The sequence below is a fragment of the Lactuca sativa genome, chromosome 1 (assembly GCF_002870075.4).
Source record: "Lactuca sativa cultivar Salinas chromosome 1, Lsat_Salinas_v11, whole genome shotgun sequence".
Classification (NCBI taxonomy): domain Eukaryota; kingdom Viridiplantae; phylum Streptophyta; class Magnoliopsida; order Asterales; family Asteraceae; genus Lactuca; species Lactuca sativa.
In genome coordinates, this window is record NC_056623.2 from 91,031,720 (window position 1) to 91,052,617 (window position 20,898).

At 35.5% G+C, this 20,898-nt stretch overlaps 2 protein-coding genes across 2 annotated transcripts; both read right to left on the reverse strand.

Annotated features, from left to right (window-relative positions):
* Window positions 1-2,205: 2,205 nt before the first annotated feature.
* On the reverse strand, window positions 2,206-2,938 carry LOC111915871 (non-specific lipid-transfer protein). Its single transcript, XM_023911499.3, has 2 exons — window positions 2,514-2,938; window positions 2,206-2,405 (listed from the first exon to the last, which is right to left on the reverse strand). Exons 1-2 carry the CDS (start codon window positions 2,852-2,854, stop codon window positions 2,396-2,398), a joined length of 351 nt encoding a protein of 116 aa, XP_023767267.1. The 5' UTR covers window positions 2,855-2,938; the 3' UTR covers window positions 2,206-2,395.
* A 14,921-nt stretch (window positions 2,939-17,859) lies between these two features.
* Window positions 17,860-18,562, reverse strand: LOC111915873 (non-specific lipid-transfer protein-like). The gene is made up of 2 exons (XM_023911501.1): window positions 18,152-18,562; window positions 17,860-18,039 (listed from the first exon to the last, which is right to left on the reverse strand). The coding sequence occupies exons 1-2, from the start codon at window positions 18,490-18,492 to the stop codon at window positions 18,030-18,032; spliced, it is 351 nt and encodes a 116-aa protein (XP_023767269.1). The 5' UTR covers window positions 18,493-18,562; the 3' UTR covers window positions 17,860-18,029.
* Between the last annotated feature and the right edge of the window lie 2,336 nt (window positions 18,563-20,898).

Consider the following 20,898-nt stretch of genomic DNA (forward strand, 5'->3'; position numbering starts at 1 on the left):
GGGTTGGCTAATGCTCTCAGGATATCATCATACCCTCCGTCTATCAAAAAATATTCTTTTTCCTCAGTTTTCCGTTCTCGAAAACCTTTTAACAAAGTTGCTTGAAAACTCTCTGTCAACATATTAACTTGTACATCCTGGTAAATCTGATCCAAATCAAACTTTGTCTACATAAAAAAAAGTTAACCAAGTAAAAACCAGTCGTAATTAACCATATAAAATATTTTGAAATAAATAATTACCCCTAAATATTGTATTACGGTGTCCCTTATTGTAAGGGAAACTTTTTTCCATATCCATTTATCAAAAGGGACCATATGCCACAATGTTTTTCCAATTTCTCGTGAAAGCATGTCTTTCAGCTCTCCCATGAGATCATATGTTATATCCATATCATACTCCATGGTAATCGGTTTGCCCTTATTTTGTAATATTGCTCTTTCAAGCTCTACATTTTTGGCATTGCCTCGGACTTTCGTACATGCACGTTGCTCAACTACAAATATAATTAAAAATGATTAGAAACGGTATTTAATTTATAATAACTGAATAAAAATAGTAAATAAAAATTCATAATAAGACTTACGGTCCTGTTCATGATGACCAACACCTCTGCCACTTGGGAAAGGTGAGTCCTTAGGTCCATCACCCCCATATCCACGACCCATAACAACAGCCATGGTATACACAAACAAAAGGCATATTAACAACATTTCTTGAAAAATTATAAGATATACAGATACAATTTTTATTATAAATACACATTACATAGAAATAAACATTTACATAGGAATAAACATTTCTATTTAAACTAGGAATCCAAATAAAGTTCATATTACAAACACGTATTTCCATAAAAATATTCTAATCAGAATCTTCCTCATATCCTTCAGTTTCTTCTTCGGTATCATAATCAGAATCGGTATCATCATAATCAGTTTCGCAATCAGAAACATCATTGACTCTATGAATGTTTTGAAAGTAGATGCTGAAATCAATAAAAAGTGGAGCAGATGAAGAGATATAATATATATATATATATATATATATATATATATATATATATATATATATATATATATATATATATATTCTAATTATAACAATATTTTTTTTTCAATTATAATAGTGAGGTATTTAAAGTTGTCATATAATTCTGTTATCGTCGATGAGTCATTCTTTGGTTTTTTGAATGTTGATGATACCACCGGAAAATGACTATTTGATATTATAGTTGATGAGTTAACTCTCTTGGTCTTGAAATTGATGATATGCGTGGTTAAGGTTATGATAATGGAGAAAACATGAAAGGAAAACACCAAGGATTACAAAAGAGATTTTTAGATCTAAATCCTAGAGCATTTTACACTCCTTGTGGTTGTCATTCTCTTAATCTCACATTATTGTGATATGGCTAACAAGTGTGTTAAAGGAAAGAACTTTTTTGGACTTATTCAACGCATTTACACTATCTTTGCAAATTCTACTAAGAGGTGAAATTTTTTAAAAGATAAGGTTCAAGCTTCGAGTCTTAAGTCATTGTCTCAAACTCGTTGGGAAAGTCATTTTGAGAGCGTAAACGCCATTAAACTGCAACTTGTTGATGTATGAGAAGCTTTGCTTAAAGTTGGAGAAAAAGATAATGATGCTGCAATTGCAAGTGAAACAACTTCACTAACAGAAAAACAACTTGGTGAATTTGAATTTTTTTTATCAACTGTTATATGGTATCAAGTATTAAACCAGGCGAATATTGTGAGTAAAAAGTTACAAGCAAAGGATATGGCGATGATATCTATCGAGAATGAAATTGTAGATAGTATAGACTACGGAGAGTTGATCACCAATTTGCTATCAAGAATGCTAAGAGAGCTTACGGGCCGTCGGTTAGCTGTTACGATTTGTAATTACTCATTAAAATACTTTGATTTGGCTTTGTTTATTGCTATAAAGCTTATCGTAGTTTAAAAAAATAGTTTATGTAATATAATTCTTTACACGTTAAGGCTGAAGGGCCTTTTTTTCCGACCCGTCCTAGGCACTTTTTTAAATCCTCAAAACCGGCCCTATTGAATAGAAACAATTTTTTTAATCCACCGTACCGTTGATCTTAACCATGTATGTAAAATATATGTCAAGATAAGTTTAATATTTGGTATAAGTTATATTGCGTATTCTTAACAGTATTATATATTCATCTATTAATTAAAATGCAATAACAAGAACTTTATTTGAAGTGAAATTAAGGCCGGTACAAACTAAAGAGACACATACAGTTATATATGCCTACCAGTTATTCAATGCTCTCGATATTTATTGTAATTTAGATATATATATATATATATATATATATAATATGCTTCCAGTCTTCCAAACATGCATAAGAATCTCCGCGTCACTCCACCCTACAGAAATATATGTCAAACCATGTCAATACAGTTTTATGCGTGTTCATGCAAAAATAAACGAAAATTGATACAATACAAATATAATCATATATTTAATTAACATACGTGGAACAGTCGGTGCTTGGACTGATCTTATAAGGAAGGTTGACACCACAGTCGCTGGGAAGGCTTGCAGCGTTAGAGAGATTGATGCCGGAGTTGGATGAGTAAAAACTCTTCAAGCAGTTACATGCAGTCTGACGAGCAGAGGCTGAATTTGCAGCGCTATTGAGTGCGTCAACCCCACTGCAACATGCCGATGACACAGCACCGCCATTTGTTAAGTAGCCATAGCATGGCGATAAGTCACTAACCACCTGATCACAGGTAATAGCCTGAGCATAGGTTTCCGCCACCACCATGCAAGTAACGACTACACAAAAGACCATCATTACCATTCTAGCCATTTTTCAAGAATACGAGTACTGAGTAAGAAACTTGTGTTTCCTTTCTATGTGATTGCAATGGTTGCTGGTGCACCAAAATGCTGTGCAAGGTGACGATATATATAGGCGTTCTTGCCCATTCCTATGCTTGTATGAAGAGATTGGTTCGTGTTGGAAAAGGTGGGTTGATATTAATTGAACCAACGTCGCTTTTTTATCTATAATGTTCACCATTTAATCGTAATAATTGCATTTTAGTTAATAATAATAATAACGTAGCCTGATTTAGTTGAATCGCAAACAACCCTACAGCCTCCGCCCTCCTATAGCTAGCTAGATCTTCAATTTTTTGCATATCAATATTGTTCCGTCATTACCAATTCATTGGTATATAAATGATTGTGCAAACATATGAAATAATCAATTGAATAAAATAAAAATAGCCCACTAAGTAATTTATTTGTTTGATGTCTTCTCATTAAATATACGTGTAAAAGATTTGTCGATATATACCAAGCAACGATGTGAGATTTAACACGTTATAATATATATACCAAAAAAAGGAAGAGTGAAATGTATTTGAGAGGAGATGTGCTAAAAGTACCATGGCGTCTAATTGTTGTATTTTCTTAAATGATTGTTATATTTAAAAACCCTAATTTCCACCTACCGCCTATATAGTAATTTTGTCTGGTTTACTTAACGCCACGTAGCTACCTCTTAAAGGACACCTTAAATATCAACATCGTTTCAAAAATATTCATGTTCTGTTGTGCAGATAGGCTTCACCTTCCGGAATTCTGAGTCATGCTCCCCTCCTCTAGCTTCCCGACATGTTGTCCTGCCTTCTCTATTCATCCGCGGTTTTCGTTGTACATATCATACCCCCACTCCCATATGTTCCTAAATTATTGAAACAATTGGTGCCGATCAATCCTTCTTTTGATTCCAATTAAAACCTCTCTATGGTTCCAATCATTGCTTCCCTTGTTCGTTGGTAGTTTCCATTTCTTATGTTTATTCAAGTCTCTTCTTCTTGTTCGCTATCCCTAAACCTATTGCAGATGTTGTTAAGGCAATTAATTTCAATAAAAAAGAAGATTATGAAGTATGTGCAGTCTTCATATAAATTTGGAAAAAATGGAATATTAGAAAGGAAAAATAGAATTCTCAACGAAATGATGAAATCTATGATGTCATATTCGGGGTTGACTGATGGATTACGGGAAGAAGCTGTGTTAACAACTTTTTATATATTTCTTAGTGTTTCAAAAAAAAAAAAAGGAAAAAGAAAATAATTTCATCTGAACTTTGGTTATAAAAAATAAAACTTTGGATATCCTAAAGTTTGAAGCTATCTAGTAGTTGTGAGACTAACTGAACCCAAAATGAAAATATTGGGTGAAAGACATTAATTGTATCGTCATTGGTTATACTAAGTTTCCAAGACATATTTGTTCTTTGTTTTATAATCTAACGATTATATTTTAGTTAATTCTATCACAGAGGTAACATATGTATTATTTGATAAAAAACAGTTTTCATCCATACATGAACCGAAGGATATGGCTCCCAATTCTAGTGGGACAAACAAGGAATATGAAGTTATACGTAACTCTGATGTAACACCCTGATTCTCGGTATATGACTTTGTTTAATTAATATCTATTTATTTAGTCATTGTATTTTGTTTTTGACGAAAAGATTTATTTTGGGTAAGAATTAGATGAAACTTGCAAGAAAAATGGCTTTTGGGGCAATAATTGCCATTATGTCTTTCCTTAGGGGGTTAAATCATAAAATATGGGAAAATTCCATAATTTTGGATCTACTAGAGGGCTGATGGTCTCTCTCCCTTATTATCTAGTACCTCGATCCGATCCTTGGCAACAAAAAAAAATATGTGATGTGTGTATACGTGTGGTGAAGTGTAGCTCAAAAAGGAAGAGCAGGAGGAATGTTTTTTTGGCCGACTATAAGGGGGGGGGGGGGGGGGGGGGGGGGGGGGGAGAAGGAGAAGACGATTCAAGGAGAAAGGAGGAACTAGTGGTGACAATCTTTGAGTCACGTAAGTTGCTTAAACAATTCTTCTCATATTTTTTTCCCTTGGTTTGATTCCACTATCATCACAACCATAAACTGCCAAGCCATCGACCACGGTCACCACCGTAGCAATCTAAAATTTAAGACAATGTTATGAAATTAATAAAATAATAAAAGAAAATTGATTTATATAGTGAAATCATCAAGGGATAATTATTTCATTAGTTGATATAAAGTTTAGAAGGTTAGAAGTGAAAATTATACCATCTTAAAACTTAAGGGGGCATTTGTGAGAATTGGGTAAGACTTAGGGTTGACTAAAGATTTGACCAACTTGATAACTTGGACTAAGTTTGTGAAGATTAGGATGGAGAGGGACCATTTTGGAAGTTATTTGAAGCTTCTAAGTTAGTTTGGAGTTATTTTGAAAGAGCTTGTGTATGGAGGGACCAAATGTAACACCCATAAGATCGGGTTAGATGATTAAAGAATAAATGAGATAATTATTAGTTGCAATGATAACTAGATATTATCAAAAAAATATTATTTATGTTAAATAATCTAAACGAAAGTTATAGTAGTCGTTACACTGAGAGCGTATATATAGAGAATGCCCCAATCTGACTTCGTAAGAGGAAGTTATGATTTTTAGAAATTTCAGTGTAGCCGTATACGGCTCAGAAACCGAAGAAGAAATCAGTTGATTGTTAGGAAAAACAATCTAAATGAGGGTTGAAGATCTCGTCCATATGGTTCCGTTGATATAAAGACAGTCGATAACGGATATTATATGAGGGAGTTATGAATTTTTAACGGACTTTAACAGTCTAAGCCAATTAAAAAAATAGCTTCAAAAATAAAGTCAAATTTTGTCGACGTAGTCTAAACAAAAGTTGTAGATCATGTCGAGAGCTTTCCAGGGATATAAAGAATCTCGAAAACGTAGCTCATATGAAGAAGATACGATTTTCATAAGGTTTTCAAAAAGCGCCATGCGCAGGTGGGTTGCACGGTGCGCACCTTCTAGAAGGTGGGGCGTGTACCACCATATTTCCAAGACGTGGCAGAAAAATGGGAGGTGCGATGTCTTAGGTTTGTGCGACACGCAGTTGTACTATAAATAAAGTTTGGCTACTCATTTGCTTCGTTGCTTCCCATACTCGTCTCTCTCTCTCTCTCTCTCTCTCTCTCAATTCTCCCGATTTTATCCCATTTCCCTTAGTTTTAGCCTTCGGCGAAACCCTACGATCCTTAAAGAAGTAGTAGCGAGCGAGTAGAAGCTATACCAGTTCAATTTCCTAACTTTCTCAGGAAGAACCTCTATAAGTTAAGCTACACTATAGTCTTTTCTGTGTCAGTAATAAGTCATTATTATGAAACTATCAATAAGATTTATCAGTAATTTCATGTCGTTATACCGATCGATCTGCTTACAGAAGAGGTGTCTAGAATGGTCATGTTTGCTTGGTGGTTGGGTTTAAGAAAAGCTATTATGCTGAAATGATCCTACCACCCAACTGTCCTGCCTGACTGATCCTTACTTGATAGATCTTGATGTAGACATTGGAATTAGTGAGGATGTAGTCTATTCTTATTCTCCAGGATCATTAGACTAAAACTTTGTAGTAATTATACTTAGGTCACGTCAAGGAGTATTTGAGGTGTTAGACGAAGCTCGACCCAAATAACCAGTCTCCTATTTTATCTAGTGAGTGCATAGTCCCTTTCATGAACATGATTTAATACAAGTATTAATTAAAATATTAAATATATGATGGAGGTCATATGTGAATTATGTGCTTATTGTCTGGATTATATATATATATATATATATATATATATATATATATATATATATATATATATATATATATATATATATATATATATATATATACATACTAACATATAATCCAGGCACATAAGCACATAATTCACATACGACCTCCATCATATATATATATATATATATATATATATATATATATATATATATATATATATATATATATATATATATATATATATATATATAGTACTATTTGCAAACCAAATATGGTTTTATTTGATTTTAGGATTAAATATATAACATCATATAATAGTATTAAAGGTAGCTTTGTTGAGAAGATAAAGAACTAATAATACCTAATGTTCTGTTGGGAATATAAATATACTACAGATAGGTCATTGTCACCTAAGAATAAATTTAGTATTAAAAGTTGGTTATAGGCATTGTGATATAGTCTAGGAATAAACTTAGACTTATGGAGGATACCTAGCTCAATTAAGTTTGATATTAGGTAGTTAGGAGAATGTATATAACCTAGGAATAAAGAATAAGTTCTATTCCATGACACAATCAGGTGTTGATGTACGGTAGCTCCGTATGGGATGACCAGAAATGGTGGGTCCCGATCAGACAACTGTTAGCGGTATGTCTGGTCACCCCACAGAGTAGGCGAAAACACTAGATCGTTCTAGACGGTCTTGTGAATTACATTGCCATTGGTAGCTCATTACTCATAGAAGTAGATGAACTGGAAAATCATATTTATTAAATACTCTGACAGCCTATAAGCCTTTACAACTTACAACGACAAAGAAGCCATAGCTATGTTGTCAATGATTCATCAGGCGAGATAAACTTCTCTCTAATAATCACTATTCAGGATGTGTGAGGATCAATAGAAATGGATAGGTTATGATATGTGAGGATCGATGGATATGGATTGTCTAGTATCTGTAAGGATCTGTAGGAATGAATATGAAGGAGTGTTTATTTATATGGTAACGGTTGGTTTGTAGGTCTGATAATTATGGAATATTATCATCTCAACATCATGAGATTCAAATCCCTATGTATCTCCCTAGGTTTCCCCAACCTAAACCTCCCAGTTCATATGCATCACATGTATCAAGACTTAAGCCAATGAAAGTTGATTAGGATGTTGAATGTTTAAGAGACAGTCTGCAATAGTATCTAGGACCATTAGGTTTTTACACTGTAACTTATGTATTTTTATTGATTATGATATCCTTAGGGTTTTAACATTCTAGAAACAAACATTTGTAATCAAAATGATATTTTATGTTGGGATTTTCCGCAAATATAAATAAATGATTTTTAAAGCGTAAAGAGAAGTTTTAATTAGTTTTCAAAATTAGAGGATGTCATAGTGTAACAACCCAAAAATCAGGATCAAGATTTTTATTTTTAAATAAGCACCAAAGTTACAATTGTCACATTGTTCCAAAACTATTCATTAATAATAATGCGAAAAATCAGAGTAAAATGTCAAATTGTGGAAAACTGGTGAGGAATGAACGTTGCACCATCAAGTCGGGCCCTTCCCCATAGTACTGGAAGTACTTGAAACCACAAATATAAAATGTAAGCATAAGCTTAGCGAGTTTCCCAATCATATCACATACTAAGAGTAAAAATGTAGGTGTCATGGGTTACCCCCATGGTCTTTACTCTAAATGTAGAGGGCCATATCATAGTCTTACATATGAGTGTCATGGTCTACTTCCATGGTCTTTCCTTGCGAAGCTGAAGTCCACATCCTGGTTTTACATTGAAGTGCCATGGGCTACCCATGGTCTTCCATACAATTATATAAAAATTCAACAACATTCTTCGTAATTAGAAATAGGCCGGTGTCAGTTCCTTCGACCCATAAATATGGTGAGAAGACTCACCTCAACTGCTAATATCCAAAACAAAACTCGGTTACTAGGCTGGATAAATTCCCGAGATAACTAATCAATAATGTCCCAAGACAATTGGATCAAAATCTGGACTAACACTTAGAACATAAGGCTAATGTCCAAAGTGAGATGGGCCAAACCAGACCTAAGGCCCAATAAAATCCTAGGCCCAAAACAAGGATCAATTATGGCCCATAACGTGTCCAACAGCTGGAGTGGCCCAGGAGAAAATGTCCAAGACCCAAATCCATTAAACAAGCCCGTCGTTTGGCCCAAAACGTAAACTAATATGAGCTGTATGCTCGGTGTACATACTGGTACGTGCGGCGTACAAGGTTGAAGCGGACATCACGACTAATGGAGGCAGTACGCGCGACGTACAAGAAATACGAGCGGCGTACAGGAAGTACGCATAGCGTACGCGCCCCCCATGCAAGCCATGAAAAAGTGACTTAACCACTTAAGAAAAAATGCCTAAAATTTAATCTGGACCCCTTAAGACCATTAAGGCCATAAATTTGCAATCTTTATGCCTTTGGGTGGATACAAAGAGCCCAAACTCTAAAACCTAACATATCACACCCAAACCTACACTCTAGAACATGAATGGGGACACAACAACGTCCAAGCTTGCACCTTTATGATATAAAATTACTAGAAATGTCTGAAAATACAACTTGGAGGCTTAGGAGTAACTCACCAAGATCTAAATTTTAGGGGATCAAAGCAGGAAACTAGACTCAAAATGAAACTTAAAGAAACACGACCAAAGTTTGAAGATTTATACCTTCTAGTGGTGAAAAATGAAGAGGATAAACTAGATCCAAACTATTGAGGGAAAAGCTTCCTTCTTGAGTAACCTTCTTCACAACTGCAAGCACAAACTATCACTCAAAAGGCTCCAAGAAGGTCAAAATATACTAAGGTTTGTTAATAGGGTTTAGAAAGGGAATGGAGGCTGATGTAGGGGAGGGTCTTGGGCCATAATGCGGTTTAAATAGAGCTCAAACACTAATTCTTAGGGTTTTAGCCTGAGCCACATGTGCTCATTATGTTGGAGTACGCGCAGCATACTCACACGGCAGGCACTACGCTAACCGTATAAAGATGTATGCCTCGTGTACATGATCAAGACCAAGATTTCAAGATTTTAAATTCGGGGGCTTAATGTGAAACCAAATAAAACTTCAAAGTTTCAAAAGAAAACTTAATAAATATTATATGTTACAACTCTCCCCCACTTGAACTAGACTTTGTCCTCGAAGTCGGTTGCCTCGAATAACTCTGGGTAGTGCTCCCTCATCTTGTTTTATGGCTCCCATGTCCACTCAGAGCCCTTTCATTGTTGTCATCGCACCTTAATAAGATTCACCACCTTATTACGTAGAGACGTAGTCTTCTTGTCGAGAATCACAATCAGCTTCTCCACATAATTCAGGTGCTCGTCCACCTGAATATCATGCAAAGAAATCACAGCTGAATCATCGGCTAAACAGTTCGACAACCGAGACAAGTGGAAAGTGTTATACACCTGACTGAGCTCATTTGGACGATCCAGCCGGTAAGCAACCCTGCCTACATGGGCACTAATCCTGAAAGGCCCAATGAACCGGGGACCCAGCTTGCCCATTCTGAAATCGGATGACACATTTCCATGTTGACACCTTCAACAATAAAAATTATCACCTGAAACTCAAGGTTTGTACAGCGTCAGTCATCATAACCCTATTGACGACTCTGCGCGACTCAAAACTTGTCGTGCACCTGCTGAATCAACTTGGTGGTCTTAACCACCACCTCGATGCTTCCCATGACCCGATGACCAACCTCACCCCAACAAACTTGGGTCCTACACCTCCTTCTATACAACAACTTAAAAGCAGGTCGGTTAATACTAGCATGGTAACTGTTGTTGTAGGAAAACTTGGCCAAAGGAAGGTATGTATCCAACTACTTCCAAAATCTAAAGTACACGCCCGAAGCATATCCTCGAGTGTTTGAATCGTTCTCTTATTCTGGCCATCGGTCTGCGGGTGGTATGATGTACTGAAATGTAGTTGAGTTCCCAACACCTCATGGAACTTCCACCAAAATCTAGAGGTAGAACGAATATCTTAGTCTGAAAACACCGATACGGGCACCACATGCCTAACTACCACCTCTCGAACATAAATATTAGCTAGCTTCTCTGTGGATATACTCTGAGCAATAATGAAAAATACACACTCTTGGTCAACCTGTCCACAGCGACCCAAATAGAATCAACACCCCGCACCGCTCTAGGCAACTTTCTGATGAAATCCATGGTGATCTTCTCCCACTTCCACATAGGATGGGTAACGGCTGCACCTTGTCGTGAGGTCTCCGATGCTCGACCTTGGCTTTTCTACAAGTCAAGCACTGCTCGACAAACCAAGCAACTTCCCTTTTCATAGAGGGCCACCAATAACTCAATCTCAAATCTCGGTACATCTTTTTTGCCCTCGGATGGATAGAAAACATGGATTTGTGTGACTCTTCTAAAATCGTCTGTCTCACCCCACCTGACGGCAGAATCCAAACTCTTCCGCAAGGCGTCAAAAACCCCCGAATGTCTCTAACAAATAGAGGAATCTGCCCTCTAATCCGCTCGATCTTCCAGTTTTCCTTTTTCAATCCCTCCACCTGAGCCTCCTTGATTAAATCCATCCGAGGCGAGGTGACAGTCAACCTCAAACAAATGTCTCAGATCGATGAGCATACTGCCTTTCGATTCAAAGCATCGGCCACCACATTGGCCTTCACGAGTTGGTACAAAATCTCGCAATCATAATATTTTACCACATCCAACCATCTCCACTGTCGCATATTTAAAAGAAATTACTTTTGGTAATCCATAACTTGAGCACAAATTATGGACTCCGTTAAAATACATTTAGATCAAGAATTAACTAACAAACAATTTTTGCAAATAATTCCTATGATCTACCAAAACTCATAAGAGTATGAACAATCATATCAATAATTTCAAGAATTACATAAACACACATAAAACTTGAATTTTTGATAACAACCTTGAAATTGGTTTATCATAGTCATTACCAAATCAAAAACATGTTTTATAAGTCCAAAACAGTTTAAGGTAATGATTCTAGACCAATTCCAACCTTAAAACTCGAAGATATGTTGTTAGGGGGTCCAAATCATCGAGTGAAGGAACCAACTCGACGAGTTGGATGAATTTAAGGATGGACTTGTCTTGTCTCTTAATGGACTCGACGAGTCAGCTTTCCAGACAGCATACAAACTTCAATTTCAGCAATTTGTATCAAGTATAAAAGAAAACAAGCCTAGGCTCTGATACCACTTGTAACAAACCGTTATTTCAAACTTATGTAATAGTGTAGGTCAAATTGTACTTCTTTTTAATTAAATAAAGAGAAATTTTGGCATACTATGTATATTTACATAATTGACCCTCAAAAATAAATTATTAAATAATCTTAATTGGGTTGAACAAAGTGATAGAGATTGTAACAAGGTTTCCAAAAATATAAAGAACACTAAAATCCGAGTTATAACGAAGAAGTTATGACCAATCGAAAATCCGCGACAAAACCGGCAAAACACTGTTCAGTGTAAAAACTGAATTTTTGATAAAAGGCTTTCTAGCCTTAAAAATCTCAAAGAAGGTTATAGTTTATGTTAAACCGAGAACTTTCATAAAAAGAATGCCAAAATCTGACTTCGTATGAGGAAGTTATGATTTTTCTAAATTTCAATATAACAGTGTACAACTAAAAACTCGAAATAAAGATCGAGTGGTTTTTAGCCGACACAACCTAAACGAGAGTTGAAGATCTCATCATTAGTAGTACGACGGTAAAAAGACAGACAAAAACGGACGTCGTATGAAGAAGTTATGAATTTATAACGGATTCACATCCCGGTCTGTTTAAAATAATAATATTAAAAATAAAGTCAAAATTAGCCAACGAAGTCTAAATGAAGGTCGTAGAGTATAATTTTACCTACGCATGCATATAAAGAACGTCAAAAACGGAGTTCGTATGCAAAAGTTATGAATTTTACAAGTTTTGGCAAAAAAAAATAAAGAAAAATACCAAAAATTGAGAATATTCGCATGAACAGTAACTGCCACGTCACCCTCGCATGCGAGGCCTCCATGTGTCGGCTGCTGAGTGGACCGATGTCTCGCGTGTCACCTCCTGATTCGACCAAGTCCGAGGTCCAGTAAGAACCGGACAACCTCGCATGAGACACACCGGACCTCACCCTCGCACGCTCCTCGCACACCCCTCGCACGCCTCGGACCAGCCCCCTTCGCACGTGTCGTCTTTCGATTGGACCGAGGGTTTGTCCAATCCGAGCCAGCCAGCAGCGAGCCTCCGGTCCGAAGAACTTCCTTCGCCTGCCACCTGTCAGACGCATGTCACCCTCGCGCAGCTTTCGGGTCCGAACCTTCGGACTATATATAGTATGCGAGGGTTTCCGAATAATTTCACTTTTTTACGCTAAATTTCACCCTCTTTCACATTTTCCACTCCCTTAAGGTCATATAAAACCCCTAAAGCCCCGGTATCAAGACTCGAGCCCGAAGTAAGCCGTGAAGCCCCAAAATTCTCGAGAATTCATCCTCTCTCCTGTCAAAACTCTGCCCGATTTGAGCCGGTTTCTCGACAAATAAACTCATTTTCGTGAAACGAAACTCTGTCCGAATTACCACCTATCAAGTGAGTTCATACCCCCGTATTTTCATAATTTCTACTATTTTAAGGGGGGGAATACAAGTATAACACAACAATTTTGTGTTATAAATAAATGATTTCAAATCACGATAAAATGATTTTAAAGCATTAAAAATACTTTAAATATTGAACTCTTTTATAAACTTATATTTTTCCCAAATATACATATTTGTATATATAATTTAATATAAATAAGATTTAAAAGGCTTAGGACTAATAATTCATTCTAGGTCCTTTTCCTTGTTTGGATGTGGAGTTAAAGTACCAGTTATTTGTCCGAAGGTTGTTCAAATTTTACTTATATATAAAATTGTATATGTATATAAAAATAAAAGGTATTTCATCAGTTTAATCACCCTTTCTAACATGTTGAGCAAGGGATTACATGCAAAAATAGTTATTTACCAATTCATAAAGTACATATAAATTATAATAGGTATAATTTATGATACATAGAGCAATAATTTATATGAATACACTGTTTTACATACAACAAGGGTTTTAATTCAAAACAAATCAAGGGTTTACACTTATCAAATACATGTTCGGGATACTAAGTCAAGAACATATTGTCAATCATTTATTTCGGAATGATTGGGTTTTCATAACTAATATACATGTAACGTTTATATGCTTTTTATGAGACATTCAATTCAGGTTGTTTAATTCATTTTAGACAACCAAGGTAAAGCCCTAACATTATAACCAGAATCTCAAGTCCGGGGATCGAAACAAGTTATGTGTAGATCTATATCGAGATTGACAACCCCGCACTCAGGCTGCTAGCTACAGTCAGGCATACACGCCAATGAGTGGCAATTGTTATCAACAGTTTAAGCGCTCATCAGGCGTTTGTTTCAGGCGTTCATGTCTTAGTATGGTTATAATAACTCATTGAAAAGATATTAACAACAAGTTAGTGTATAAACAACTAAACGTAGGTATATCTTCAAAGTACCAGTTTACAAAATGCAAAGTACAATGATATACTATAGTTTTCAATAACAGTTGGTGAAGCCAGGCACACTCTCAAATACAAGTTTTACAAATACATTGGTTTACAAATAGGATGGTTTTATGGGAATAAAACTACTTTTCACATACAACAGAAAATATGGGATTTTCTAGAAATGTTTTTGTATTCAAAATACAAAGACACCCATTCAAACATAAAGACTTATGTACTCACTCAACTTATTGTTGATACTCTCTTTTCAAATTACTTGTATTATCAGGGAAATAATAACAGGTACTCCCCGAGCTTTTTGAGAAGATGGAGCCATTAGGAGTCTTATCTTCTTCTTTTGTATAACTATTTTGGTTTCAATATACAATGATTGAACACATGTAAATATTATACTTTTAAATACAATGGTTGTTTGTGCTTTGATTACTATGATACATGTGTTGTGATACTACAAATGAAGTTCTCCACCCCCGGACGTTTCCGCCGTCTGGTTTCGGGGTGTGACACCACTGATGGGTTATGAGCATTCTAACACTCCTATGGTGTACATGCAAACCTATAAACCTTGGATCTATGTTTTCTCTAATATACATGCAAATAATTGATATTCCAAGGTTTCATCCTAATAGCATAATATAAAGCAACTATACTACAAGAATCTTGTAGAATAACATACATTTTGATGTTGTAGCTTGATTCCATGGATCTTAAGAGCCTAGTGCCTCAAGTGCGACACCTCAACTGGTTCACACAACACTACCAACAACTTGGAATAACTTGAGTGAGAAGTTCTTATGCTCAAATTGGCTAGCCCTCATATGTGAAACCCTTAGTCCGATTTCTTGAGCCATTGGGTCCTTATATATTGTGGCTATTAGGGTTACACCATGTAACTCATGTCTTTCCATATTCTTCATGCTCCATGGGTTAAAACCTCCATGGAGTATCCATAGGTTTAGCCCAACATGAAGAACTATGGATTATAAGCTCGCATATATAAGAATGAATGATTTACACAATCAATCCCCATAGATTTAATTAGTCTCTTTTTATCACAAAATTAATTCCAAATTAATTCTTGATAAATACTAATTAAATAATATGATTTGATATTAATATATTAGAACTTATAATATATTAACAAATCATTGATATCCTTTTCTCACAAAAGTCTATCCAAATTGTTCCTATGCCATGCAACCCAAATGGACCATGCCAAATCGGGCAGGTACATACAAATTATAGTTATCGACTTAGACACTAATCCAACAGTTTCGAGACGCTTCAACAATTCTAAGATCCCCTCTGTAGGTGAAGATCACAGATGATTGTACCGTTAGTGCTTCGATGGTGTTTGGAGGTTGTGCCCTGAACATGTTCAGTGAGAGGTTTGCTATTGATTTGCTATCGATTCTCTTAATGGGATTGAAAGTGATCATCAGGATAGATTGGTTAGTGCCCAATGGGGTTGTGATTGATTGTGAGTGGCAGTTGGTGAGAGTTCAAACCCTAAGTGGGGGAGAACAGGTTATTTCTGAGGAGAGAACTACACATGGACCAACTCTATGTTCAGCTGCGAGCAGCAAGAGATTTCTGTAATAGGGATGTTCAAGGTTTATGGCTTATGTTTCAGATACACGGGTTGAGGCCACGCTACAGTTGAGAAGGGTAACCATTGTACGGGATTTTCCTGACTTTTTTCCCGAGGAGTTGTCGGTAGTGCCTCCCGAGAGGCAGGTGGACTTTCAGATTGATTTGATGCCAAGTTTGGATCCAATAACCAAGGCGTCGTATCGCCTAGCACCGCCTAAGATGCAGGAGTTGTCTATGTAGTTGTAGCAGCTGCTAGACAAGGGTTTTATCCATCCAAGCAATTCTCCGTGGGGAGCACGGATCCTGTTTTTGAAAAAGAAATATGGGCAAAGGATGTGTATCAATTATTGGGAACTGAACAAGCTAACGGTGAAGAATCGTTATCCACTTCTGAGGATCGACGATCTTTTTGATCGGCTTCAGGATACATTCTGGTTTTTCAAGATCGATCTTCAGTCAAGATACCATCCGATGAGATTCATGGATGAGGATGTACATAATATAACCTTTAGAACTCCTTATGGTCAGTATAAGTTTGTGGTAATGCCTTTCGAGCTCACCAATGTCCTAGCGGTGTTTATGGATCACATGAACCGGGTCTGCAGGCCGATGTTGGATCGGTTGGTGATTGTTTTTATTGATAATATCCTGGGCTACTCCAAGACCAGGGAGCAGCATGAGCAACATTTGTGACAAGTGTTGAAGACGTTGAGAGGGAGAAACTTTATGCCAACTTATCCAAATGTGATTTTTGGTTGCGTGAGGTGTAGTTTTTGGGGCACATCACCAACAAGGAGGGAATCTAGGTGGACCCGACCAAGATTGAGGTGGTGATGTGTTGGGAGGTTCCGAAAAATGCATTAGAGATTCTGAGTTTCTTGGGTCTTGCGGAGTATTATCGATGATTTATTCAGGATTTCTCCAAAATTGTGGTGCCTCTTTCGGCGGGGTCTGGATCATCAGTTGGCGTTCGAGACTCTAAGGCAGAGGTTGTGTGAGGCCCCAATTCTTGGGCTACCCAAGGGAATGGATATTTTGTAGTTTACTAGCGACGCTTCTCTTTCGGGATTATAAGTTGTTCTTATGCATTGAGCTCATGTGACTGCTTACGCCTCGACGCATCTGAAGCCTCATGCGGCGAATTACCCCACACATGATTTGGAATTGGGGGCTGTGGTGTTTGCCCTAAAGATCTGGAGGCACTATTTCCCAACAAAAACAATCTTTATTACCATCTTTATTGCACCAAAAGTTTTGTAGAGGATGAAGTTTAAGATTAATTTCAAGATAATGCTCTTGGTTAGACTAAGTTTCTTAGCAAAGTCAAGTGCAGGAAGTCAGTTTTTAGTGGGTGATACAATAGTGTACCTAATTTTAGACATAAGAGTAATATGACAGAAAAGCAAAACTCAAGCGTGGTGTTGTGTTAAAAGTTGGGCATTATGGGGGTGTGTTTGAAATTAAGCTAGACTTGAAGAATAATATTTATTAGGGTTAATTTAGTAATTAAGGATAGGTCATATTCTAGATGAAACAGTTATGGCTGTCCAGAAAGGCTTCCTTGAAAGAGTGTTGTATGTGGCTCACTTGAAGGAGTCTGCAATGTTTGGCCCCTATATACATGTTGTATGTATTTCTGATGTACACTTGATCGAGTGATTAATAAAAGTTTCTTATCTTCCTTCACAAAGTGCTCTTCCTATTCCTGTAATTTTTCTCTCTTTAAAGTCTTTTTAATAGAAACAGTTTTTTTTAATCCACCGTACCATTGATCTTAACCATGTATGTTAAATATATATTTTAAGATAAGTTTCATATTTGGTATAAGTTATATGTGTATTCTGAATATTATATATTCATCTATTAATTAAAATGCAAGGACCAAAGGGCCAATGACCTAGCGGTATGGAGGGACCATCTCATTTTAAGAGTAGATTAGTTAGTTTGCCGTTTAAAAAAAAAAATTAAAATGCAAGGACAAGAACATTATTTGAAGTGAAATTAAGGCCGGTACAAACTAAAAGAGACACATATACAGTCATATATGTCTAACAATTATACAATGCTCTCGATATTTATTATAATTTAGATATATATGCTTCCAGTCTTCTAAACATGCATAAGAATCTTCGCGTCACTCCACCCTACACAAATCACCATTTATATGTCAAACCACGTCAATACAGTTTATGCGTGTTAATGCAAAAATAAACGAAAATTGATAAAATACAAATATAAACATATATTTTAACATACGTGGAACAGTCTGTGCTTGGACTGATCTTATAAGGAAGGTTGACACCACAGTCGCTGGGAAGGCTGGCAGCGTTAGAGAGATTGATGCCGGAGTTGGATGAGTAAAAACTCTTCAGGCAATTACATGCAGTCTGACGAGCAGAAGCTGAATTTGCAGCGCTATTGAGTGCGTCAACCCCGCTGCAACATGCCGATGACACAGCACCGCCATTTGTTAAGTAGCCATAGCATGGCGATAAGTCACTAACGACCTGATCACAGGTAATAGCCTGAGCATAGGTTTCCGCCACCACCATGCAAGTAACGACTACACAAAAGACCATCATTACCATTCTAGCCATTTTTCAAGAATACGTACGAGTACTGAGAAAGAAACTTGTGTTTTCCTTTCTATGTGATTTCAATGGTTGCTGGTGCAAGAAAATGTTGTGCAAGGTGACGATATATATAGGCGTTCTTGCCCATTAATTCCTATGCTTGTATGAAGAGATTGGTTCGTTGGAAAAGCTGGGTTGATATTAATTGAACCTACATCGATTTTTTTATCTATAATATTCTTCACCATTGAATTGTAATAATTTCATTTGAGTTAATAATAATAATAATGTAGCCTGATTTAGTTGAATCGCAAACAACCCTACAGCCTCCGCTCTCCTAGATTGCTAGATCATCAATTTTTTGTATATCAATCTTCCGTGGTTACCAATTCATTGGTACACAAAATGATAGAGCAAACATTTTACATACTTATAAAGCTTGCATTTTTCCTTGATTATCATATATTTGAAACCCCCCCACAATAATTTGCTAAAACCTCATGCATTTGAAACCCTCAAACCTTTTCACTTTCTTAATAATTTATCACACACAATCAATGGTAATTCATATGAGATAATAATTTGCTAAAACCTCATGCATTTGTATGGTACTAAAATATGTTTGAGTTTTTGGGTTTTAGACTTTAGTAAATGGGTAATCCGTTTGATACGTTGGATTTGAAGCTATCTTATTCGAATTACCCAAAACAAGAGATAAATTAATAATATATGCTCATGCATGTTTTGTAGAAGCCCCACTCAAAATACAATATATCATGATCATACAATTAAGTGTCTTTTATTCCATTTTTGGCTTTATAACAAAAGTTTGTTTACGTGACGAAAAAAGAAAACTTGAAGATGAATATTTAGGTTGGATGTTTATATAAGATTTGTTTTAAATATATAATATAAATATAAATACACAAATGTGTGTCAAATACAGTCCATCACAAATTTAATGTTATAAACTACAATATAACTCAAAGTGGTTTTCCAAATATAATGTTTGTACTATAATATAATATATTAGAAGAATATCATATAGTAGACGAATCTCACATGTTATGCAGAAATTTAGTTGCATAGATAATATATTATAATTATATTTCATTTAAAATATGTTAGGGTCATTTGGTTATTACATTATTGTATTAGGCACTATAGTCTCATATATTTTGAATGACTCTTACAAAAATGATGTCTGTGATTTGAATATAACGTAGTATCTTATGATGTTTATCGAATGATATTATCTTCGATTGAATACTTTTTAATTGGAATCAACTTTATTATAGTTAAAAAATTTAGCTCCGTTTTTTGTTTTCATTAGTTCTAGAATATGATTTTTTATATTAACTTAAAATATGTCACTATCTTAAAATAGATCGAGAATGAGATTTTTTATATTTACTTAAAATACAACACCATTTTCTATTCAATAGTAAAATTAACAAAAGTCATTAAATATGTATTTTTATAAGTTTCAACATAAATAGACGACCACATATGAGAATTCATATCTAATCAATCATCAACTAATTACATTAGATACTAATGTGTACATAAAAATTACATTTAAAATTTTAAACTAATAGTAAAAAATTTTCATTATTTATTATGATAAAAAATCTTTAAATCAAAAAATATACATGCTATTTAATCGCATACAAGTTTTATGTATGTCTTATTCACAAGAAATTATATAACCATATTAAACTACATAATTATCCCACTGCGCAATGCGCGGACATTCGCCTAGTATGAAATAATCAATTGAATATAATAAAAATAGCCCATTAAGTAATTTATTTGTTTGATGTCTTCTCAAGCGTGAAATGTATTTGAGAGGAGACATGTTAAAAGTACAATGGCGTATAATTGTTGTATTTTCTTAAATCATTGTTACATTTAAAAACCTTAATTTCCTCCTGCAGCCTATAGTACTTTCATCCGGTTTACTTAACACCACGTAGCTACCTGTTCAAGGACACCATAAATATACACACCGATTCAAAAATATTCATGTTCCGTTGTGCAGATAGTCTTCACCTTCCGGAATTCTGAGTCATGCTCCCATCCTCTAGCTTCCCGACGTGTTGTCCTCCCTTTTCTATTCATCCACAATTTTCGTTGTACATATCATACCGCCACTCCCATATGCTCCTAAATTATTGAAACAATTGGTGCCGATCGATCCTTCTTTTGAATCCAATGAAAATCTCTGTATGTTTACAAGCACTGCTTCCCTTTTTGGTTGGTAGTTTCCATTTCTTATGTTGATTCAGGTTTCTTCTTTCTGTTCGCTAACCCTAAACCTATTGCATATGTTAAGGCAACAAATTTGAATAAAAAGAAGAATATGAAGTTTGTACAGTCTTTGTATAAATTTTCAAAGAAATGGAATATTAGAAAGGAAAAATAGAATTC

Coding starts and splice junctions, on each gene's coding strand:
- LOC111915871 (XM_023911499.3), bottom strand. CDS start 2,854: ATGGCTAGAATGGTAATGATGGTCTTTTGTGTAGTCGTTACTTGCATG.
- LOC111915873 (XM_023911501.1), bottom strand. CDS start 18,492: ATGGCTAGAATGGTAATGATGGTCTTTTGTGTAGTCGTTACTTGCATG.